We start from the raw sequence: 23,712 nt of genomic DNA on the forward strand, positions 1-23,712 counted from the left end.
CCTGCCCCCATGTCATCTCCTGACACAAACCAGCTGCTAAACACACCAAATGGCTGAATCCCACACAGGTGATTGCAGAAGTAGAGACCTCTGCTCAGCACAGCTCACACTGAGCACGAGACAGTATCATCTCCACAGAATTGTGAGAATTAATTGATAAATACTCCTGCAGTTGGTTTGTGTGTTTAATTATCTTGTAATATAAATGTCTTTTATCAAGAAATAATATATGAGTAACCTGAAAGAATAAACACTCTCTTAGACTTGCAAGAATTTACTGATATGCTTAATTTTCTTGTAAGACGAATCTGCTTTAATTCATAGAATCATAGAATAACCAGGTTGGAAGAGACCCACCGGATCATCGAGTCCAACCATGCCTATCAAAATTCAAGAGATAATATGTTATAGGTCTGTGAGAATTTATTGATGTGCTTAATTGACTTGTGAGATGTGGTTGTCTTGGGTCAGGAGATAACCTGAGGGGAGTCTCTAGACATGGTTAGATAACCTAAAAAATAATCATTGTTTGAGGACTTTCATGGTTCTTTATCTAAAATTAATATATATATACCCACTGCTTTTGTAACGTGGGATGCCTTATTTAGAAGGGCATCTGATTCAGCGCTGAATTGTAAAATAATAATATTATTGTCTTTGCTTCAAAGAGTTTGTCCTTTTTAATATTTTTTCCAGTAAATAAGTGTTTCTCACAGAATGGCCAGTGTCTCGAAAACACTGAAAACTTGTTCTCGGACATTCTAATATTCAAAAACCACAATTACTTGGATGAATCATAGAATCATAGAATCACAGAATAACCAGGTTGGAAGAGACCCACCAGATCATCGAGTCCAACCATGAAACTTCAGCTTAAATAAAAAATATCCTATTTTTGTAACAGTAACTACTTTTTATATGGCATGAAAAAACACTGTTTGGAAAAAAAACATTCTGTCAGAGGGTCATTCTGTCTGACTTTCAAAAAATACCATTACTTAGAGGAAACACTGTGCGTAACTCCTAAAAATACCATTGCTTAGACGAAACAATGTCTAACTTTCGAAAAAATACAATTTCTTAGATGAAACTTAATTCTGCTTTAGCTTAAATCAAAAATATTCCGCTTTTTCTAACAGTAACTACTTCCCCTATGAGCACCGCGCGGCAGGACACCTCCCATAGCGCGGGGGGCGGTGACGCGTCTCTTCCGGCGGGGTGCGCGCAGCGGCTGCGGAGGGAGCCCGCACTAGGCTGAGGGATACAGCTCGTAGGGGCGGTGACGCGTCCCGGCTCATCCGGCGGGGCAGCGCGGCGGGCGGGGCGCGGACGGACACGGCTCTTAGCGCGGGGGCGGTGACGCGGCCTTCCTCTTCCGGCGGGGCGAGCGGCGGGTGCGGGCGCGCGCGGGGAGGCTGCGCTGCCGGCGCCATGGTGAGGGGCGCGCCGGGCCGGGCCGGGGCGGGGGGAGCCCGGGGGAGCCGGGCCCGGCGGGCAGAGCGAGGGCTGCGGGCTGGGGGCTTCTGGGAGGCCCCCGCCGCGCCGCCATTTTGGGCCCCGCCGCGTGGAGCCCGGGCAGGGGGAGGCCGGGGCCTGGCTGTGCCCGCTGGAGGCGCCTCGGGGGTGTGGGGCGGGCCCGCGCTCCCTCTGCGAGAGCGTTTAGCGTCCCTTCGTCACCGAAATGGGGAAAAGAAAACGTTAACGCTTAATTTGGAGGCTTAAGAAGCAGGCGTTCTTATTAATGCGGTACCGGCTGTACGGGGGAATCGATTCTCCGATCGGCGGCTACGAGTGTTGCTCTTTCTACACGCTGTATTCATACGTACGCATTGTATTTCTCATAAAAAGGCATGAACATTAATCACATTTCCAGATACTTACTGTAATAGGTGCCTTCCCCTCGCGCACGCTCCCCACAGTCCATTAGTGAGCCTGAGGCCTGCAGAGCAGCCCCTGCTCTACTGCGTTGGCACCTGCCCCTCTTTGAAGCTTCTGTGTAAGGTTCGAAATACGGAGTATTCTGATCTCTCATCTTTTTTTCCTGCCGAAGTGCTGGCTAGATGCTGGTCCCCTGCAGCCTTCAGAGTTTTTTTCCTTAAATATCACAAAATGAAGAATTTATTGACCATTGCTTTCTATGATTAGATGAAGCATTAGTACAGACACCGCATTTTAGATATCTTGTTTTGTTTTGTTAAAGAGTACAACACCTCTGGTAACCTGGGCCAGGGCCTCCCAGCCCTCACAGGAAAACATCTTTTTCTAAGATCTCATCTCAATCTCCCATCGTTAAGCACAAGTGACTTGAAAATCTTTTGAATTTTAAACCTTGGATATAATTTTATGAATGTTGGTTGTGTTGTGAAGCACTAAATTTTAAGTGAAAGTTGTTGCTATGATGATGTAATTTGCGTCTTATCCAGTGTTCAGTGACAGTTGCCTGCTGTCAGTGTGCTGGCACTGTTGAACTGAAGACCTCTTCATTCTGAGCAATATCTGATGTATTTAAATGTTAGCAATTTACTTGGCTTATGCTTAAGACTTTTTTTTTTTTTCTTTTTCAGGCTTGCGCTCGACCGTTGATATCTGTCTACTCGGAGAAGGGGGAAGCCTCGGGCAAAAATGTCACCCTGCCCGCTGTGTTCAAGGCTCCCATCCGCCCTGATGTGGTGAACTTCGTTCACACTAATTTGCGCAAGAACAACAGGCAGCCCTATGCTGTCAGTGAGCTCGCAGGTACGGCTGAGCACAGAATGGACAGAAACATTGGTGGAAGCCTTTGGCTTCAGCATTGATGAGCTAAAATAGACGTGGGTATTGGTTAGAATTTACTCAGAAGCTTGTAGGTCCAAATGGCTGCTGCTTCCCAAGAGATTTCTGCTAGGAACGTGCGTTTCCAAGTTTACTTCTGACAGTGTTTCACATAAATGGGAATAGCAGGGCCAATTCAGGCCTCCAAACTGAGGCTCAAGCTTAGGAAGGAATATGTTAACGTACTCAATTCTGACCCAAGCAGGCCTTTAACATGGTAGGAGTTAATTTACCTGATGAGGGTTTGTTCTGCTGAAATGATGAGATTCCACTCCATCGGTCCGTGTTTCTGAAACACATGATAACAGTGGAAGTTCTGATTGGTCATCCTGAATTCGGCCTGTCAGTGACTTTGCAAAAACTGTGGTGTTGTCACTATCTGAATTGAAATCTGTTTGTTGCAGGTCATCAGACCAGTGCTGAATCTTGGGGTACCGGCAGAGCTGTTGCTCGTATTCCTCGAGTACGAGGTGGTGGAACTCACCGCTCCGGCCAGGGTGCTTTTGGAAACGTATCCTTTCATCTCTAATGTGCATTGTGTGTAAAGCTGAACTCATCAAGCAGAAAAATCGTATTATATTTTTAAGCATCTAAACGTGAAATGGTACCTTCTTTTGAGGTGGTGGCTGCCTGTAGGGATCGGGATCACTAGCTCTGAGAAATTCATAATGTGGTGAGAACCTCCCCTATGCAGATTCAGGCTTGGTTTAATGAACAGGAGCTTTCACTGATGATTGCTTTTCACTGCAGAAGTGGTGGGTCTCTTGAGGCTTGGGGTGTGTTCTGTCTTGCCGTGATGTCGTAATTTGCGTCTTACTCTGTGCTCAGCGACAGTTGCCTGCTGTCAGTGTGCTGGTACAGATGGTTGACGAACAGTTAACACTGAGCAAGGACCAAGAGTAACAGTAGAAAAACAAGCTTGGAAAAGGTTGTTCTTAACTGTCGATACACAGATGTGTCGTGGAGGCCGCATGTTTGCCCCAACCAAGACTTGGCGGCGCTGGCACCGTAGAGTGAACACGACTCAGAAGCGTTATGCCATCTGTTCTGCTCTGGCAGCGTCCTCTCTTCCAGCTCTGGTCATGTCTAAAGGTGGGAATTCTACCTCTGGAAATGTTTGCCTGGGCAGTGTCAGTTACTCAAAACGTTCTCGTGGATAGCAAAATCGCTTTCCAAGAGTTTAAGAGGCAGTCCATTCCCAGGGGGATGTATTTTTGTTACATATAATTCTAGGAAGGACCTTTGCGGTTCTACTCTGTTGGAAGTTGGGTGATGCTGGAGTGGCTGTGTTTATTGCTGACACAAATCCTGCCCGTGCAGTTTACAGAAACTGAAATTAAAGTTCAGTTTTGAATTGCAATGCAGTTCAGTTTGATCTCTGTTCGTGGGAGCCGAAGATTTGCTTAATGCTTGCTGAGGTACAGAAGGCGCTGCCTGAGGCAGGCCTGTGAGATGCCATGGAGACTCCACGGCTGTAGTTACAGTGGCTGCGTAGTAGGTCATGGATTTAGTTTCCACTCATTATCGTTCTGTATCACTTCTGACCCTGAGGAATGCATACAGCCAGGATCATGGGTAACAGTGTCTTGTAAAATCCTTGCTAGGCCACCGCATTGAGGAGATTCCTGAACTTCCTCTGGTTGTTGAGGACAAAGTTGAGAGTTACAAGAAAACCAAGGAAGCTGTTCTCCTTCTGAAGAAACTTAAAGCTTGGAATGACATCAAAAAGGTGAGTTGCTACAGATGTGTTCATAAGAGCGAAACCCAGGGGATTCGGCTTTGCCATTGGTGCAGTCAGAATTCCAAATAGTTCTGTTTCGACCTGATGCTGCTAGAAATACCTTGGCAGCAAAACTACAAGAAGCTGTAATAAAGAGTTGAAGCCATGTAGGTTTCTTCCTACAACACCTCTCTCTGTATTTAGGTGGCTTCATTCTGGTGCTGCTTTTTTTGTTGACTCTTGAGAATGATGAGCTTCTCACTGGTCCGTGTTTCAGATACGCAGTGACGATTGTGAAGTTCTGACTAAAGCATTTCTGTTGTTTCTTGCCCATGGGATTTGGGCTACTTTGAATATTCTTCACAAGTTTCATTTTTATCTAGGTTTATGCATCCCAGCGTATGCGGGCTGGAAAGGGGAAAATGAGGAATCGCCGACGCATCCAGCGCAGGGGACCCTGCATCATTTACAATGAGGACAATGGTATCATTAGAGCTTTCCGGAACATCCCAGGTAACTCCAGCTTCGGTCACGCTTACTCTTAACTTTTGGAGACTGACTGGAATGATGAGATTCCACTTCATTGGTCCGTGTTTCTGAAACACATGATTCTGTGGAAGTTCTGACTTGCGGGGGTAGATGTTGAGGTTGTTTTCGTCAGATTTTTATGGCTGCCACCAGCCAGTAACCGCATTTGGAGCAGTTAAAAATGAGGCTGTTGGCTTTGGCCCCTGTCTCTGCCTGCTTTCTTGTCTTTCTGTTTCTTAGTCTTATGTTCCTTGGTGTTAATTACAAACTAAAGGAGTGGTTTGTCTGGTTTTTGGTAGGAATTACTCTTCTGAATGTGAACAAGCTGAACTTGCTGAGACTCGCTCCCGGTGGCCACGTTGGGCGTTTCTGCATTTGGACAGAAAGCGCCTTCCGCAAGCTGGACGATCTGTATGGCACGTGGCGCAAACCTGCGACGCTCAAGAGCGACTACAAGTGAGCAGGGCCTGCAGTGGCCGTGGGGAACGGGCTGGGAGAGCCGCTCCGTGTCGCAGGTCCTGTGGGAACGGGGCCTTGGTGCCTGTTCCCATTGGATTGGCTGCGGCGTTGCCATCCCGCTCACACTGTGAACGTTTGCTTCCAGCCTGCCGATGCATAAGATGACCAACACAGACATTGGAAGAATCATGAGAAGCCAGGAAATCCAGAAGGCCCTGCGTCCTCCCAAGTGAGAATTTTTCATTAACAAAAACGCTGCAGGGAGACCTTGGAGCAGCTCCCAGCACTGAAAGGGGCTCCAGGAAAGCTGGGGAGGGGCTCTTGATCAGGGAGTGCAGGGACAGGATGAGGAGGAATAGTTTTAAGCTGAAAGAGAGGAGTTGAAGTGAGATTTTGGGAAGAAATGTTTTGCTGTGAGGGTGGGGAGGCCCTGGCCCAGGTCACCCACGGAAGGTGTGGCTGCCCCATCCCTGGAGGGGTTCCAGGCCAGGCTGGATGGGGCTTAGAGTCCTGGATCCAGTGGGAGGTGTCCCTGCCCGTGGCTGGGGGCACTGCATGATCTTAAAGGTCCCTTCCAGCCCAAACCCCTTCTATGACTAGGAAGCTCAGTCTGCAGGAATGGCTGTGTGTGAGGCTTTGTAGGGAGACTGGAAATCTCCGTGCAGTGGGATGTGAGGCTGGGCTGGAGTTCATTTCCCTCGGTGTAAATGCTGGGAATTCTGGTTGCCTAGATTTCAGGGAAAATTTACCAGAACCTGAATGACGGATGAGCTAATGCCATGTGTCTATTTTCTGTAGGAAGAAGATCCACCGTAGGGTCCTGAAGAAGAACCCGCTGAAGAACCTGAGGATCATGATCAAGCTGAACCCGTACGCCAAGACGATGCGGCGCAACACGATCCTGCGCCACGAGCGGAACGTGAGTGTGCTCAGCGCCCATGACCCCCGGGCTGGGGCCGTGTGCCTCGGGCCACGCACTGATCCCGGGTTTGTCTTTTATAGCACAAGCTCAAGGAGGAGAAGAGGGCCAAGACCCGGGCCAAGCTGGCGGCCAAGGCCAGGGCTGCGGCCAAGAGCAAGGCCCCGGCCAAGGCTGCGGCCAAGGCCCCGGCCAAGGCAGAAGCGTGAGCCCAGCGCGGCGCTTCGCCCGCGGGTGTTTGGAAACTGCGCCGTGGATTTGCCACCAATAAATCCTGTTGGAACAGACGCCGTGTCGGTGCCGTGGATGGCGGCGGGGTCGGAGCGGGCGTGGGGAGGCGGCGGCCACGTGGTGGCGGCGGCGGCCCGGAAGCGCGCGAGCGGCGTCGCGCGGGTGGCGTCGCGCGGGTGACGTCACGGGGGGCGTGTCCCGGCGGCGGCGGCGGGAGAGGCGGAGGATGCTGAGCCGCCTGCAGGAGCTGCGCAGGGAGGAGGCGGCGCTGCGGCGGGCGGGGGCGGCGCTGCGGGAGCAGCTCACGCGCCTCAGGGTCCGCGGGGCCGGGGGGAGCGCGGGGGGGGGACGCGGGGCCGTGGGGGGGAACGGCCCCGGCTGCAGCCGTGCTGTGTGCGCCCTTGGCAGGTGGAGGAGCTGGCGCTGCGGGCCATGATGCGCGGCGGGGAGCAGAGCGCGGCCGGCCGGGCCCAGCGGAGCCTGGAGGTGAGCGGCGGCGGCGGCGGCGGGGCCCGCTCGCTCCCGGTCCAGCCCGAAGGGGTTTTCTTTCCCCCGTCCCGTAGGAGGAGGGCGGCGTTTCCGGGCTGGGTGGGAAATAGCCGCCGCCTAGGAGGTTGGTTCGGTGCTGGGGCCGATGCTCCGGTTTGTCCCGCTGCGGGGGGGGCGGCGCGGAGACCCGCGGGGCCCTCGGCTCGGTCTGTGCGCGCTGGAGCCGGTCGGAGCCCCGGTACAGCCACCCGGGGCTCATCACCCCGTGGGCTCCCGCGCCGGCCCCGCTGGGAGCTGAAAAGCGCTTGGTATCGCTGCTCGTCTTGCTCATTAACAAGATAGACGGTAACTTGTATCCTGACAGACTCTGGGGCAGATGGACAACGAGGCTGCCATCAATCAAACAGAACTGCACCTGAGTCTCCAAACTCGGGAAGAGGAGGAGGAAGAAGAGGAGGAATCAGACTCTTGAGAGAAAAAATATGAGATATGTTTTCATACAGACTCAGGAATTTCTTCTTCGTTCATATAGAATTCACCAACTGGTTTTCATTTTGCCCTGTACATGGCAATGAACTTAGGATACACAAGATTTTGGGGGGTCTAGGGAAGTTACACCCGAACTCAGAAGGTCACAAGCTCTGCGAGGGTTGGCTTAGCGTGAAAAGAAATAATGTAGCATAATCCCTTCCGCATTTAAAACCTCATATGTAGCTCCCTGCATCTTTGGATGGGGATGGGAGGTCAGTAATCGAGTCAGGTTGCTTTAACACATACGCTAAGAGCAATAATTCATCTGTTCTCATTTCCTGATGCTGAAAAACAAAACCAGTTGCAGAACCAATGATTCTGTTAGAGCCTCTCCTGCATCAATGGAGTTTTGAGGCACGCGGTGAGAAAAGATGAGTTCAGGGTTGTCTCTGGGCTTCGAGCACCCGTGTTCTGTTACGCAGGAATCTAGGCTGGTGCTGCCTCGAACTGTGAGGGGGACGCAGGGCGCGCCCCGCAGCCTCTCCCTGGACCTGCTGGTGCTTCCCACCTGCTGTCAGTCTCACTGAACACGGAGGTGTTTTCCCCTTCTCGCTCTTTCAGAGTAGCAGCCAATGAGCCTTTTATTCATTCACAAATTGTACGGTAAGAATTGGTCTGTGCTACCTGTAATAACAAACTGATATTTATATATTAGTGTTATTTTCTTTTTCCCTGCACAGTAACTTCATAACTTAATGCAAGTCCCACCTCTGCTTTCAAGTGAGCTTTGAGGAGGAGTGTGAGGAGTTTAAGAAGTTCATTACAGAATGAGAAGTGAGCAAAGGCCCCTCCCCAGTTCCTTCCATGGGATGGAGACAAGCTCTTAGCAGCAGAGAACATGTTCGTTCCCCTCACAGCGCGCGCCCTGTGCTGCAGCTGGTGGTTTTATCAATTCGTAAAGACTTGTTTTAAAGCACAGAAACCCGATGTTAAGTTGATTAAAACCAATAAAAGAAATATTCTAACTTTGTTAACTGTCTCATTCAGAAAACAGCCTGTTCAAGGCAGGGTGGTTGGTTGCACAGCGAGTCCCTGACGGTGCTGCTGTTGTCGGTGGCATCTCTGAGAAAACAGAACAAACTGACGCTGTGTGGGGGTGGGAAGAGCTGGTTTGGAAGGAGCTCAGCTGCCAGCCTCTCCTTTCTTTTCCCGGCCCAGAGCTCAGCACATTCCAGGTTCTGCCCTGGGCTCCTTGTCCTGCAGCAGGACCTGTTGCCACCTTAGCTTTGCTTCTGGACTCTAGGGTTTCGTCTCCAAAGGGTAATTTAGGTGGTTGAAAAAACGTTATTAGTTTCCAGCATGTTTCAGCCTGGGTTTTGTGGACACACTTCATCTCCTTTCTCCCTGCTGTCTTTTGCTTGCTTTGGATTAAAGCAGAGCATTTATCGCCTGCTGCAAGGAGGGACTGGACCTGCTCTCCCGCTGTGCTTGCATTGTTCAAATTCCTGCAAGTAAAGCAGGATTTAAATCTCTACAAAGTCACTGTTCACTGACTGCACATTTCTTCTACAAAACAGTAAAAGGGGGTGGTGTTTTTCTGTGTGCAACGTGTCTAATGCACGTGTAACTCTCAGGACAGGCTTTAAGTTAAACGCTACACGGCGCTGTCTCTACCACAGTCACCTTCAAGGCAGAAGCAGCTGAAGCCTTGGGCTTGCACCACGTCATTTCCTGCTGCTGATGGGTCGAGGCTTGGTCTCTCCCTCTCTGATAACTCAATGCTGTCGGCCAAGGGAAGTTCATCTCTAGAATGATTTGGGTTCCTTTTGGGAAAGAACTTCAGCCACAACCACATCCCAGACATCCTTTCAAGGAACTAAACTTCTTCGAGCAGTACTCATGGTGGGTGCCAGAGCAAGCCTTGGGGGGACAGAGCTGTACCCACCGCTCCTGTTCTGCTCTAGAAAACTGGCTGAACTGCTAAGAAAATTAAACTGAGGAAAGGAGCAGAGCACACTCTGTTAGTGACAGAGGCAAGAAGCTCCTTCCTCCCTGGCGTGGATCGCACCGTTCCTGTGTTTCGTGCCCTAACGCTGGGTGACTGTCAGAAAACGCCTGTCGCACGCTGGGGCCCCAGCAGCAGCAGGGCCGTACGAGCACTCCGCGGGCGCAGTCAGGCTGCTGCAGACATTCCCCAGCAACCCCGCATGCAGCACACGAACGCCCTGCGAGGGCAGCTGCCTCCAGCCCCGTTCCACACGCTGCAAGTGTAAAAGGACAATCTGGTACCTCTTGGAACTAAGGAAGTTGCTCAGCTGCGGAAAAAGAGAGCGCAAAACTGTGTGCAGGGCAGCAGTGATGCCAGATTAAGTCTTTGGTGAAGTCTTAAGAGTTTCAATCTTCAAGAGGTTACTTGATAATATATTTATTAAGAGAATTCATTGCTAAACATCTGAAAGAATAAAACAATAGAGGATCTTCATACACTTTAGACACTAACACAGTTGTCATGAATTCTTAGGTTAAAAGAAAACAAATTGCCTGGATCTTTGTCTTGATTCTGTAGGACACTTCTGAGAACTAACTTTAAAAAAAATCAATTAGAAAGACAGACGTCACTAAACCCAAGTATGACGATATGTTTTAAAAATAAATATAGAAATATGAACAAGTCTACAATCAGAATATGGCCCTGTCCGTTCCAAGAAATGCAGGGCTCTTGCCTTCTTTACCTGGAAAGAGAGAGATCTCTAAACAACAGCAGAACTGGAACCGTCAGGCCTAACTTTCAGACGCAGTTTGGCAGCAGCAGAAGCATGCTCGACACATACAGTTTTGGAGCATCCCTAACCCTTTTCACGGGGGAGATTAGGTTAAGCATGATTGAAGTACCAACGATTTACAAAGAATCCTGATAAAGTTCAAACAAGCTGAGGGTAAATACCCCCCCGCAGTGATATTTTCATTAAGAAAGAATATCCATAATCACTTAAAATCAGCAAGCACTGTAACTTAAACATCGTAATGTTTTGGTCAGTAAACGAATGTAATCCAATACGATACCAATTAGTTTAGGACAAAATTTAAAACCATTTGGCACATGCTATAAAGACATTCTTCCTTAAGAGGTGAAATATGTGTTTGAACAGGTACAAGCCGAGGAAATAGGACCAAAAGAGCATTGTTGTTAACAGATGTACAGTACAGGATTCGCTCTTCCATATTCAGACTCCAGCAGCATGCGTGGGTGTACTTGGTTGGTTAAGGCCTATGGTTGAACAAAGCCACCCCGCAAAATCCACCTCCTCCGCTTCAGATCTCTTAATGAAAGCGTGAATCTGAGCAGGGGAGAAGAACGTTATTGTACAAGCACTCAATCTGTTAAGTAATAATTTTGAATAAGAACAGCAATAAATCCCATCTCCTTCCAGTCCTCAAGCTAGCTGTAAAACTCTGCAAACCACTCAAAGTGACCAAGGAAGCTTTTCTGCAGGGTTACAGAAACACCCAGCCTAGGAAGTGCACACATTGCAAAGTATTCCAGAGGAACGCTGCCTACACAGTGCCTGCTGCTGGATACTTACACCAGACTACAAGATAAGGATGTGACTCAGCCACTTGAGATAATGCTCTGGAAAATATCTGCCTGTGCACAGAAAGGCTTTTTGTAATGGAGTCTGACCGCATTTTGCACCCTTATTTTGTACAGCAGGATCAGGGCAGGGAAAACCTGATTTTCTGCAGAGGTTAAATCCTGCCATTACACTGAAGGCCACGATCCACTGAAACTGGTAACGTCATTTCATGTAGAAAAGAAATAAAGGATCTGTTTGTGTCTAGTAGTTCTACAGATTTTGCAAGACAAAGCTGAAAAGAGACAAATTTTGCATTTTGCAAAAGACCAATAAAAGTTATTTAACTAGTCCATAAAGTACATGGAATTTTATTCTTCCTTTTGAAAGTAAACATCTATATTCCTTGTTATTGACTACTAAACCTAAGAAAGAGAATTCTTTTGCTAATTAGTTTAATAGCATTGTAGTACTCATAATTATCAAGTGACACACTCCAAAACCCATCAGTTTTGGTCTCCTTGATAGTCCCTGTCCTAGGAGTGTGTGGAAGCCTGAAGCTCCTTGATCTCTGGATCAGAAGAGCAGCACTACACCCTGGCCATGTGCTCCGATCCTGATCTCGGGTCAGCTGGGGAACCTAAACTGCATGGGAGAGTGCTCCCAGTTCAAGTTACAAACATCCACTTACCATCAGCTGCTTCAAATCAGCTCTCTCGGCAGGATTTTTAATTAAACTGGAAAAACAGAAAGCGTTACACAAGTTACACACTATTTTAAGATAACGATCAAGTCCTATCGTGTTGGTGTCCTGTTTGGTCTGAGGAAGATGCCTCTCTAGACAGAAGCACCAGGTAACGTGGTGCCTCCCAAACGCAGACCCGGGTCTGTAAGCAATTCCCTTCAGCAGGTTTCACAGCTATGAAATCCCGAGTTGTCCAATACCAATGCCCCAGTGGGGGCAGAAGTGAGTGTCTACACCCAAGCTGGAGAGATCACATTCCCATTTAAACAAAATCTCAACAACACACACCGCTTTATCACTCAGGTTTCTTTTACCTAAGTCTCTTAAGCTCAGTATCAAGTACGGCTGTTGCATTACTGTTCTTTGTTTTGGAAAGGGTAAATACACACATGTAGCTTTTAATAAATAAGCTAACCTTTCAAATTCTAAGGAACTGCCTCCCTTAGCACTGAATATACCGGTTCGATGCCGGTATCATTGAAGTGCAATTGAAAAAGTAAATGGCAAGAGAACGACTGCTGCGATAAAGCACTGGGAAAAACACCCGAAGCCTGCAGGACTTCTGCATCCTATGGAACAGTCACTGCAGAAAGCTGTGACCATCATCCTTACAAGTAAGGATCTTCCTCTAGAAGCAGGCTGCATGACTGGAATCTGTAAGTACCATGGTGTCTTCGGTGCTGAGGAAATACAAATGCAAGTCGCACGCAGAAGGAGAAATGGTATCTTTAAGGGGAGAAGATCTCCCAGGTTTGGGGTTTCTTTGGATGCCTGTGCTGTCAAGCTAGTGCCTGTAAAATGAGCTTTAGGCCCATATACAGTCAGTGAAAGAGGATGAAACTAACTGAAATTATATTCACCATGGCCTACAAGCAGGGACTCTGCTTGCCAAGTTACTGATGCTGCAAGACAGCAGGGCTGATCCCAAATGTGTCCATTTGCAACTTAGCCATACAGAAAATACTCACCACTTGTTAACAAAATCTTGAAATTCAGAACCAAACACACCATTGGGCAGTTTTGGAGGTGGCTGAAAATAAATACATAGTAACTACTTTAAAGAAAATCAGCAGCCATCCAGCAGAGCCAACACACGGTGACACGCCACCAACCCCGAGATCTACCAATATACGTCCTGTACCTGCGCAAAGCTGTGAAGCCCTCGCCCTCAGGGATGCTACAAAAGCAGGACCAGAGCATCTGAAGCAATCCCACACTAACTCTATTCCAAGAGTATGTGCTGTCATATTGAAGCATTATAGAATATGCAAAATAAGCTCATGATGCACGTGGAGAACTGTGCGCAGATGAGGAACAGAAGCAGTTTATCCATATATGCAGGGGAGCATAAGCACTGCTCATCTTTGCTGGAACCTGGACACCAACTGTGCTTTTTAAATAGGTGTCAGACAGGTTTTACTAATTCTTTCACCTGGAACAATTAAGTTAGCTGGCTGCTATAAATGACATGCTCCTATAAGCATGCTTTTTTGTTTGGAAGGACAGGAGCAGTGGAGTCACATGAGTTTCAGTAGCACTTGTGAAAATGCTTGAAGCAGGCTATCAGTTGTAAAATACCAATCAATTTAAGCTTATAACTTAGCTATTTGGAAGATATAAATAACCTCATTTATAATACTGTAAGACTAAAACAAACAAAAAAGCCCCACCCAGTTCTATATATGCTTGATCGTACTGCTTGCTATTAACTGTCCTATCAGGTTGCATGATCCAACTGGAAAACCCATTAGCCTACTTAAAGGATGAAAAGAAATGAATTAAAGTTTTCTCAGGAATAATTTAAAATCAAGTCAACACCTAACATGGATGCGTGTCTCCTATTGCAGCAATAAAACACCAGAAGAGCTGGCTTATCCCAACACTAACCCCACCCCAAATGCTGGAACGCTTTACATGTTTACAAATCTATTTGTACAAGGGCAAATAACTGGTTACCTCATTGACGATGTAATCAAGAAGTTCAAAGATTGCCATTGGGGGTCTGCTGTCTGGTCCATAAGCTAAGGACAAATTGTCAAAGTGAAAAAATACAGTGTTAAAATACCTCTGCCACCAAAGAAGAGCAACAAGTTATTTACATGCTCTGTTCTTACGCAGTGGGTGTGCTGGCACCCAGCAGGTTTACAGGGTTAAAAAAAAAGTGGAACAGAAGCAGGGTGACACTGTCACACAAGGAGACATTGTTTTCAGGTCTGATCCAAACCATGAACTTCACTGGGAATCTTCCCATCGTACTGTGATGGGCACTGCATCGTAGAGATGAACCACACCAACAGAACGGGTTACTAACGATGCTCGTGAACCGCTCAGTTATCGACAAAAAATCCTCTGCTCCTTGAGTCTCAAACTCTAATACCTCCTCATAGAGAGGTGCCCAATGCCATCCTGATTGTTCGGAAGTTTAAAGTCTCCCTGTGCAGATCAATATTGAGTAAGGAAAGCTTTTAAGCTGACAGAGAAGGGTACTGGAAACGAATTTAACAGATCACTCTAACTTACAGCTCATTGGTCGGCCAGGTGTTCTTTGCCTGGGTGAGGTCTCGGTGACCGGAGAGTCTCCCTCCACTGGGCAGCCAAACATTAATTCAAGCTCCTTAGAGTCAGGAGGAGGAATGGGGTATCTGCCAATGGCCATTTCTACCAGCGACAGCCCCATGCTCCATATATCCGATTGCACCGAATAATGAGTTCCTTGTAGTCTTTCCGGCTAAAAAATAAAAGGGAGGGGAAACAGTATTGTAAGAAGAAAGAAAAACACTGCATTCTGCAATAGCCTGGATAAAATGAAGGATGAACCCCCAAGATATTCTGTACAAGTACAGCATCTTCCAATGAGTGACTTATCCACCTTTCTTTAAATCCCTCATCCGAGTTCCATAAAACACTGCAATGGGGGAACGCAAAATAACTCTGAGATGTTTTAAAAACGAGGCTATTATGTTGCAGTTTTAATTCTTCAGTTTAACATCTAAATGTTGCAGCTATTAATGACAATGGGCAAAGCTAGAGTGGGCAACCGAAGATTCACCTGGGTTCCCTGCGAAGCACTTCTTGGCTTTCTGCTTTGGGAAGGAGAGAGAAGGTAACTTTACTGATTCAATATGGGTCCAAAAGTGACCTGGCGCTCTAGCAATAACCTTGCAGTTTGTGCAACTTCTCAGCTGACACCATTCTGATTGCTCCCTAGAGCAGAAACGATTTATGCAAGGACTATTATATACATGTAGCTTTAGATCCATATTCAAATCCCTTCTAAATAAACTGTTGAGTTCTATAATCCATTGAAATGATAACTAAATGTAACATACAAACAGAATTATAAAGTATCAAGCAGGGCAGACATCTTCCTGGAGGTATAATGAATGAAAATATACGCTAGATAGGAAGATAGACAAGTGTTCTGCCAGCTTAGCCATTCACACATTACAGCACGACAAAAAAAATGCAATAGGCTTAATTTTTTCTTAGGAAAAAAACAACTGGAATTGGGCAAACAAATTCTGGACAGATTATATGTACATGCTAATAGATGCACTCTGCCAAAAATCTATCTTGTGTTGTCTTTAGGAGATCTGACCACTGGCAAAATATTTGTGTGGGGGATTTTTTGGTCAGTTGGACCACGATTAAAATCATATCTGGGTATTCCAGTCATACCGTTCCTAAGATCCTCAGTTTTGATCACTGTACCCATCTTCTGTTTCTGCCTAAACAACTGAGACATAAGATCAGTCCTTAACTAACTCCGTTGGTTTAGTTTATGCACTTGCTTTATCAGTACTGAATATGGTTTCTGCAATTCTCAATACATGGATCCATTTTTACTAATACTTCTCAAAGTCTGCTTTTCTGTTCTCTTTAAAATCAAGCTCATCATTTACAAAAATGGCACAGATTCTTGCCTGACAATATGCATATTTTGGAAAAATATACATGTAATTTGAAACTTCATTCTCATGGAATGCAACCATGTTTACTGGAAAGTCTTCCCTCTGCCATAGTGGGCAATAGTTTTATTAAAATGGTTTTGTTAACATTTATTGAGATTCTATTTGAGCTTTCTCCAGTGCCTCACCACAGCTCGTTCCAAAGCCATCTGCATAAACTACATGGTTGCTGGATAACAGATAAAGATGCCCAAACCAAAAATAACTATCAATTTTCATAGAATTTAAGTGTAAAGGAAGAAGTGAGTGGAAGAGAAAAGGCATGAGAAAAAGCATGTTTGTCACGTAACAATTCTCTACCTGGTATTTGAAAAAGTATCCTAAGGGAGCTACTGCAAGAAAAGGATCTTCAGACACCATCAAAAACAATAAATAAAGTAATCTCTATGGCTTGTGACGCACGGCAACAGAGAGCAAAGATGAGTCTCAGCTGGGTAGAAACCATAAACTGACAAACACTAAAAAGGTAAACAGTGCTTTGCTCTTGTTCCTTCTTCTCAAGGATTAGTGAAAGCCAGTAGCATGTCAAGGACCCAGAAGAGATGGAGCTGTAAAATACTTTTGCTAATTAGCAACAGCCCCTACATGTGTGGGAACATAAGCCACCGTTTTAGTCTAAGTGTGTTACCAATATTAAAGGACAAAACAGAGAATACTATCTTTGATGTTGAAATGCTGGTCCCCTGCCAAAAAAGAAACAGCGTTATTAAGGTTTTTTCCTTAAGGTTTAAGCCCACACAGTTTCAGTTCTAAAGCAGAGGTTCATACAGTCAAGAGTTCAGAGTTAAATGGTTACGTGCTGAACAAGGCAAGTACATTAGACTAGAGAGACCTCTTATTCCCAGTAACTGGGCCTTTCACGCAATGCGAAGGGTCCCCCTGAAGAGGAAGCCTCACAGGTTTTCCTCACATACAGCAATAAAGAGCATCCTGTAAATTGCTCCAGATGAGCTGCTCTGACCACATCCACAGCAGCCGCTCCCATGCTCTCTCTTGTCGCTGCAGCCGCGTTGGGTTCCTGGCAGCAATCACCACAGGATCACTAGTGCAGCAAGCGGCTGCCTCCCTAGTGACGCTGGAGCACAAAGGGATCCACACTTAATACAGGAAGCAAACTACAAATACAGGGCTTTTTCTGGAGACGTGTATACAAAACCCAAACACATTAACCAACTGGATTCTGCAATGTAGACACAATCACTTCTCTCTTCTACCATTTTAAAACATTCCAAGTTGTTTGGCTTTTCTTGCAACAGCCCTTTCCCCCCTCACCCACAAACTGGTATGATACTGCAATATTCCTGGAATTCAGGAAGCACTGAACTGCAAACAGCAGTAGTAACAGCAACAGCTGGTTTATTTAATTACTGGAATTGTGATAATTATGGATACTGGAATTATGGATACTGGAATTGTGATAATTATTAAACCCTAATTAGGGTTAGGATAATTATCACAGTTCCAGTAGAATTGTGAATCACACGTAGTGATTCACACTAGTAGAATCACTAGAATCACACGTAGTAAACGCAAAGCTATAAAATCTGTACTTACAGACATGTAGGAGCGTGTGCCAACAAACGAGTTGGCCATAGAATCTATCAGTTGTCCACTGACACCAAAATCACAAAGCTTGATTTCTCCTCTAGAGTTTACCAAAATGTTAGATGGTTTAACATCTGGAAAAAAAAAAAAAGGGTGATTTAAATTTATAATAGATAAAATGGGAAATTTTACAATGAAAGTAACACGAAAGGTAAAGATTACAGAGTGTCTCCCTTTGTTTCCCTTCTAACTATGACACAATTCCAGCCCTTCTCTAGGAATACTCAGGAGAAGAAATGTGGTTTCCTACCCATTTCACAGGCTCTCTATTTAAATAAAAAGAATTTATTAAGTTACAAGTGCAAAAAGGCTGTTAGTTTGATGTTTTTATTTCACCTCTTGACTTTCAAATATTAAGTTTGGGCATCTAAATCCTCCTTGCAATGACCAACCTTTGAGAAAATCTGAAAGTGTATGTCAGGGCAACTCCTCTTTAATCATGTTCTTTTGCCTAATCAATAAGGGAAGCCCTACGTATTTCCTTTACAAAGGTCAATGAAGTACAGCAGCCACACCATCATCCCCAACTCAGCCTTCACACGTACCTAAGCACAAACCATCCTGCAGCAAAACAGGCCCTGGAGTGTGTTCTTGCTGTTCTGGGTTGCGTTTGGGAAGGCTGGAGGTGTGTGTGTGGTTTTGGTTTTGTTTGTTGTCAAGGTTTTTTAAAAAGCTCTGAAAAAATTAATTATCCTATTACTGAAACGCTGCATTTAAAATACTCTGAGACTGTTTACCTGTGATAGCACCCCCTCATGATTCTGAATTCATCACTTCTTCTAAATGGAAATTTAATAAGGGTCACTGGTAGCTAAGCAACTAATAACAGCTATTTGTGAAGGCAAAGGTACAGAGAACAATGGTTTGGCATTTCTTTTACAGCTGTTAGAAGTTTTTTTAATTTATCTTCTCCTTAGCTGGTCATTACTAATGCATTATCGGGAGAAGCAATCAACAGCTCACATTTGCAAAGAATGCTACAGAAAAAAGGGGACTGAAAAGCGGTTTTGAAGAGATCAGCTCAGCCTGTCAGAATTCCACCCAGCTGCTATTCAAGAACAGCTCTGCAAGTCTATAGTCTGCAGTATATTTTCATTTGCTTTTCACTTTTAAACACAAGTATATTCTGGGTACCTTTCATCTCAGTTTCTGAGGAACCGACCCTCATTTGTGATGTCAACAGGACATCACAGGAAAGTTGATGCTAATGTGACTCCTCATCGCTAGAAAAAAAGATTTCCCTGCACAAGACTAAGCCTCACTGAACAAAATCCACGGAGATAAAAAAATGAGGGCAAAGCTATATTTTAGCTGTCTCCCCCATCACCCTTCTAAAGAACAAAACAAAACTTGAATAAAGTTACCTACTTCGGGAAATCATGTCTACACTTTCAGGTTCCCGACATCACCCTTCTATGTAACAAACTGTCTAGGTTTTGTAACGATCTGTGGAAACACAAACTCCTCCAGGCTACAGGCCAGTGAGCCTACAGCTTGTCCACTTCACTTGGAGTGCACATCAGCCCACAGAAAATCCACACGGTGATCTAACACAAACCTCAACCTGGTCTTAACTCAAAGGGAGTCGTGCCTGCGTAGATCTTCCTTCTCCTGCAAAGAAGAAAATCCCCACTGCTTTTGCCAGGTGCAGGCTTCCTCCTTATGGAGAGAATAGCAGGAGAAGAATTGAAGGAAGAATTTTGTGTGTACTATTTTTAATTCCCCATCCCTAGGAAAATCACCGGCTTGTAAACATTGCTCTCCTCAAAATATTTTCCTTCTGCAAGAGCAGCAGAGCTACTGGGCAGCTTGTGGAGCTGTTTACCAGGCAGGAAACTGAGGCTCCATACCAGTTAACCCAGAGCAGGGCTTCAGTAAAGAGATTTTTAGAGGCCTTCTGGGCAGACAAGCTGAACCTTCTGCAAGTTCTACCCTCTTTGTGCAAGCTTCATCTATTTGTAAAGCCCTCACCACAAGTACACTTCACAATGAAAAGGAAGAATCCAGTCTGGGAGCTAGACCTATCAGTTTAAAATTACAGCAGGTAAAAAACAAACCCCTAAAACCAAACCCAAGCAGATGCTGGAGCAGTGAAGCAGGCAGCAGAGATCAGAGATTCCCAGTTACATAGAATTCTTCGTCTAAAGTTCTGTGTACAAGCAAGACAAAAAAATAATGTTTGCAAAATAAGCTGGAAGCACTGCTGAGCCTGAACAAATCACAAATATGGCCTTTAGAATCTTACTCCTTACTGATGCACATCTACTTGAAATCAGAACAAATAAATCCTCAATTATCTCCTCAGCTTATTAATACTTAGTCTTCATAAGAACAGCAAAAAAAACCATTGCCATCCCACTGTGAGCGAACCAAACATTCTTTTTATAAGCATTTACAGGCTCTAGAATCCACCTGGTCTTCTGAAGACCTAACTTTTACCTTCAGTGTTTCTCCAGCTGATGACTCCACACTACACCTGACTCACAACAGCACAAACCATGGCTCCTCTTTGGAGTTTTACATGAAGACTCCCTTTCCCTGAGCACTTTCATTTTCCTCACAAGGCACCCGTGTGACCAGTGTGATGTCTAGGAGGCCGATGTCTTTGCACCCCTCTAAATGCAGCACACTCTGCCACTTTAACTCCAGAGAGCCTGAGCACTTAAGCAACTGCTCTGGAAACCAGAGATTTATATGGCCAAACAGAACACGAAGGCCAAAGCCTCCTTCAAAATGTACGCAGTGACTCACAAGAAACAGACAAATCTAGAAAGAAAGAGCAAGCATGCTACGTGAGCGAAATGTAAGTTTTAAAGAAAATGAAAGGACACATCCCAGAATACCCAGAAACAGAGCTGTGCAGTTCTAGAGAACGCCCTAGCCAGACCAGAGGGATGGATACATGGCACTCAAAGGGGAGTGAGTTTATATAAGGAGGTTTCTAGAGTTTACAGGACATCTGGTAATCTCTAAAAGGCATCTCCTCTGCCTGAGCCCTGTTCTCCCCCTCCCAGCACACACCAAGTTCTTCCTGAATGAAGGGTGGCCCTGGGTATTAACACAGCACCATCAGGCAACAATTTCTGCAGTTACTGAGCAGCTAGACACGTGACAACATATTTGTCTTACAGCACATTATGGGCTTTCAGTTTCCAAGGCTGAGTGTCATGGGCATAATCTCGGAACCAACAACTGAACCCCACCGACAGCATCCCTGCTGGGCAGCACCTCCCGCGCCGGAGCTGCTGGCTGCAACTGGAATGCATGGAAAAATGTTCTAAGATTTCTCAAAGAGGAGACTTTCCAGAGGATGACGCTCCAGACCACGCTCAAATTATTTTCTGATTAACTTATAGGATTTTTATTCATCCACAGACAAAACACAACAAAAGAAACTTTGTACATCTTAATAACCAGCAGCAATATCCTTAATAATTAGTTACAGGAAATTTCTTTCCTTGCCATTTAGTGCCTTCTGGTATTAACTGCAAACAAACAGGACTGCAGAAGCAGCATTTTCTACACCGTGCCCTGCCACAAATATCTTTATTTAACAGGATATACTCTGAAAATATCTACCGTAGCCCTGATCCAGGCCCCTTCCTTTTCTGCACCTGCTTTGTCTCCCACCAGTTTCTTTGAGAAGTTCTGCAATTTCTGTCGTGTCTTTCCAAAGCGGACCAAACCACAGGATGGCTGAGCTAACGGTCTATAAAAAGACTGTATTTTCCATTCCCTTCTTAATAAGGCCTAATGACGTCTTTCTTGAGCTGTCTGTAATGACAAGTAAATACCTTTCCCCAGAGGTCACAGCTAGTTCACCCTACATCTCTGCGAGGAAGCAGCTCGAGCCGCCCCTCGCACTGAGCGGCTACTGCATTCCATCTGGGGTTTTGCAGCCCTTTATGACTGACAGCACTTCACGATCCACCCAAGCAAATGCATCACCGACGTTCTCTTAATAGTACTTTGAAGTTGCACAGTCCAAGAAAAGCACGTTTTCAACCACTTTGCACGCGCTTGATTTTTAAAATATACATTAATGGGCAAGACTAGTCAAGAAGCCAAGAAAACAAGCTGGATGCCTACAAGTTTCAAAGGAGGGATCCCATACAGAGATTTCTCCCCACTCCCAGTCTTATTTTGAGAGACAGAAACACTGTTTTGAATAGTTTTCCTGCTAGCTGCTAGCACTAGCCATTCCCAACTTCCAAGTTAACATTTTAGCTCCCACTTTATCAGACATCACACATTTCATTGAGAGCTTCTGTAAAATGTGTACAATTACAAGAGTTCCTGATGTTGTCAGAGCACACAGTGTGAAAATTAAACTAAAAACTTAAAAATCATAATTTGTATGAGGAATTTTATACTGCAGGGCACATCTAATCCAGTAGCATGGATTCCAAGCTCAGAGAGGAACTTTTACTGGGCCATGCACTTGAAGTGTCATCTCTCTGATGTAGACAACCCTGTGAGGCTAAGCTGCACTTAAACAAGATCAGAAAGGCTTTATTTTTGGATTGATAAGATTTACAGATTGTAAAACTGGGGACGGGGGAAAAGAAGAAAAAATATTGCTGTCTTAGCAACCAGCTGAGCAAGAACAACCTAAAAACCTGCAAGCAACCAACACAGTAACAAACCACTGCTGTGGCTGAATTGAAAACTGTAGTCACTTTTCCAGCATGCCCTAAAATAAGATGAGCTCTTTCCCAGAAGTCTCTCTAATGCTCTGGATGGAGACAAATTACTTAGCAACTACAATCAGAAACCGTTACCGAGTCTACCTCCAGCCTCCCTTCTCCAGGAGGGAGGAAAAAAAAAGAAAAACCAAAACAGAAATGTGTAATAAACACAGCCTACTTCATGTGTAAGGTAATCCTGCAACAGATTGTATGGACTGTGACTGCTAATTACTCTTTTTGATTACACATATCCGTGTCTGATGAAGATACTTTTTATAATCTGAAGACTGATCTCATATGGTACAAAACTCACCGAGCATTTGGCATGGTTTACCTACACTGCGCGATCACTGCAATGATTAGTGCCATCGAAGCAAAAACACCAAGTGCTTCATCTCCAGTCTTCAGTTTACACTTACGTCAGGAATAGTGGAACTCATTACTTTACCATATCAAGTGTCATTTTTGTTTAACAGAACATGCATCACATTAATGAGAAAGCTGGATTTTTAAGAGGGCAACTATAAGCTGAAAATAAGGCACAACATTTATTTTACAGTAAAGTAACTAAAGGCCCCTGGAGTGTAGGACAACAGTCTAAAAGCATGGTGAAGCCACATAAAATAAAAAAGTCTTTTATACATAGAAGACACAACGCTGTACAACAGATGTGACTAGTTTTAATGAGTGTTGAACTGTTAATTTAATTGTAGATCAGACGTTTTAATTGTGAATCTCCAAAGATTTTGTTTTCACATTTAATAGTTACATCACCATCAAAAGGCTAGAAGTTGCAATGAAGAAATAGATACAGTGGGACAATGCTCATAATACAGTTTTCTTCACGAAGCATTAATTATTATTACAAAACCCCATTTATAGGTATCTTAACTGTGTTCTGCTTCTCTCTTAATCGAGTACAGGAACAGGAACAGCACAAGAGCCGCCTACTGCCACACATGCTGCCTCACCTCGAGTGCTGGCGTTTCTAAGGAGGATCCTGCGCTCAGCTCCGCCAGCCAGGGGCTGCCTGCCCTGCAGCTACACCGGGCAATACTTAACCTGGCCCAAGTGCCACAGCCTCACGGAGAAGTGTTTGAGAGCTTCCTCAGGGCACGCTACTGCCAAGACTGCAGCCTCTGCTTCAGTACCTGTCTGTGTTTACCTACAAGTTTATCACCTACTTCTTTTGCACTGGAAAAGGGCTTTTCCCAGAAAATGCAGGAATACTTATCATTTGGTAGTTAAGGGAAAGAGACTGAATGGCTCTGTTCCTTCAGCACACCCCTGTCTTCACTGCCAAGAGAGCACTCCTGGTCTACAGTCAGATTCCAGTGCCAGCACACGCTCCCAAATGGCCAAGTCCCTCTGGCAGCAAGCGGATCCAAACCCAGAGATTCTGCACGCGGACAGAATACAAGCGTGCCGGGTTTAAGCGTGGATTACAAACCCAGATAAAGCACAGATGCTGAAGATACACCATAGTCATAGTAAGAGATCTGCATA

General features: G+C 45.4%; 3 protein-coding genes and 5 non-coding genes across 10 annotated transcripts in view; 7 read left to right on the plus strand and 1 right to left on the minus strand.

Moving 5' to 3' along the window:
- Window positions 1-1,279: 1,279 nt before the first annotated feature.
- Window positions 1,280-6,724, plus strand: RPL4 (ribosomal protein L4). Its single transcript, XM_069866670.1, has 10 exons — window positions 1,280-1,434; window positions 2,565-2,736; window positions 3,216-3,322; window positions 3,765-3,903; window positions 4,416-4,540; window positions 4,915-5,044; window positions 5,359-5,515; window positions 5,664-5,747; window positions 6,317-6,437; window positions 6,521-6,724. Exons 1-10 carry the CDS (start codon window positions 1,432-1,434, stop codon window positions 6,644-6,646), a joined length of 1,164 nt encoding a protein of 387 aa, XP_069722771.1. The 5' UTR covers window positions 1,280-1,431; the 3' UTR covers window positions 6,647-6,724.
- LOC138725940 (small nucleolar RNA SNORD16) lies at window positions 2,392-2,492 on the plus strand. Its single transcript, XR_011338333.1, has one exon. It is a non-coding gene; the product is annotated as a small nucleolar RNA SNORD16 (small nucleolar RNA).
- On the plus strand, window positions 3,064-3,135 carry LOC138725934 (small nucleolar RNA SNORD18). Its single transcript, XR_011338327.1, has one exon. It is a non-coding gene; the product is annotated as a small nucleolar RNA SNORD18 (small nucleolar RNA).
- LOC138725939 (small nucleolar RNA SNORD16) lies at window positions 3,601-3,700 on the plus strand. The gene has a single exon (XR_011338332.1). It is a non-coding gene; the product is annotated as a small nucleolar RNA SNORD16 (small nucleolar RNA).
- On the plus strand, window positions 4,773-4,840 carry LOC138725938 (small nucleolar RNA SNORD18). The gene has a single exon (XR_011338331.1). It is a non-coding gene; the product is annotated as a small nucleolar RNA SNORD18 (small nucleolar RNA).
- LOC138725937 (small nucleolar RNA SNORD18) lies at window positions 5,091-5,161 on the plus strand. Its single transcript, XR_011338330.1, has one exon. It is a non-coding gene; the product is annotated as a small nucleolar RNA SNORD18 (small nucleolar RNA).
- Window positions 6,725-6,891: 167 nt separating the features above from the next.
- Window positions 6,892-8,657, plus strand: SNAPC5 (small nuclear RNA activating complex polypeptide 5). Of its 3 annotated transcripts, none has more exons than XR_011338255.1 (4): window positions 6,892-6,984; window positions 7,077-7,154; window positions 7,522-8,291; window positions 8,369-8,657. XR_011338255.1 is itself a non-coding variant. In XM_069866515.1 (3 exons), the coding sequence occupies exons 1-3, from the start codon at window positions 6,895-6,897 to the stop codon at window positions 7,627-7,629; spliced, it is 276 nt and encodes a 91-aa protein (XP_069722616.1). In that variant the 5' UTR covers window positions 6,892-6,894; the 3' UTR covers window positions 7,630-8,657. The 3 variants fall into 3 exon arrangements, 1 of the variants encoding a protein (XP_069722616.1); XR_011338256.1 differs by having other exon boundaries at window positions 8,410-8,657; XM_069866515.1 differs by having other exon boundaries at window positions 7,522-8,657.
- A 1,380-nt stretch (window positions 8,658-10,037) lies between these two features.
- MAP2K1 (mitogen-activated protein kinase kinase 1) overlaps window positions 10,038-23,712 on the minus strand; it is a 35,184-nt gene continuing 21,509 nt past the window's right edge. Inside the window, exons 6-11 of the mRNA XM_069866511.1 lie at window positions 17,468-17,592; window positions 14,466-14,673; window positions 13,902-13,966; window positions 12,914-12,975; window positions 11,892-11,937; window positions 10,038-10,966 (exon numbers count right to left, since the gene is read on the minus strand). Coding sequence (XP_069722612.1) covers window positions 10,853-10,966; window positions 11,892-11,937; window positions 12,914-12,975; window positions 13,902-13,966; window positions 14,466-14,673; window positions 17,468-17,592 — 620 coding nt within the window. The 3' untranslated portion in view covers window positions 10,038-10,852. The remainder of the gene's footprint in view (window positions 10,967-11,891; window positions 11,938-12,913; window positions 12,976-13,901; window positions 13,967-14,465; window positions 14,674-17,467; window positions 17,593-23,712) is intronic.

This window comes from Phaenicophaeus curvirostris, chromosome 12, assembly GCF_032191515.1.
Source record: "Phaenicophaeus curvirostris isolate KB17595 chromosome 12, BPBGC_Pcur_1.0, whole genome shotgun sequence".
NCBI lineage: Eukaryota > Metazoa > Chordata > Aves > Cuculiformes > Cuculidae > Phaenicophaeus > Phaenicophaeus curvirostris.

Bases quoted from the DNA above. Each gene is read 5' to 3' on its own strand.
- RPL4 (XM_069866670.1), top strand. The intron at 5,045-5,358 runs GTAACTCCAGCT...GGTTTTTGGTAG, and splicing joins AGCTTTCCGGAACATCCCAG to GAATTACTCTTCTGAATGTG. The intron at 5,516-5,663 runs GTGAGCAGGGCC...GTTTGCTTCCAG, and splicing joins ACGCTCAAGAGCGACTACAA to CCTGCCGATGCATAAGATGA.
- SNAPC5 (XM_069866515.1), top strand. From the start codon at position 6,895: ATGCTGAGCCGCCTGCAGGAGCTGCGCAGGGAGGAGGCGGCGCTGCGG. The intron at 6,985-7,076 runs GTCCGCGGGGCC...CGCCCTTGGCAG, and splicing joins AGCAGCTCACGCGCCTCAGG to GTGGAGGAGCTGGCGCTGCG. The intron at 7,155-7,521 runs GTGAGCGGCGGC...GTATCCTGACAG, and splicing joins GGGCCCAGCGGAGCCTGGAG to ACTCTGGGGCAGATGGACAA.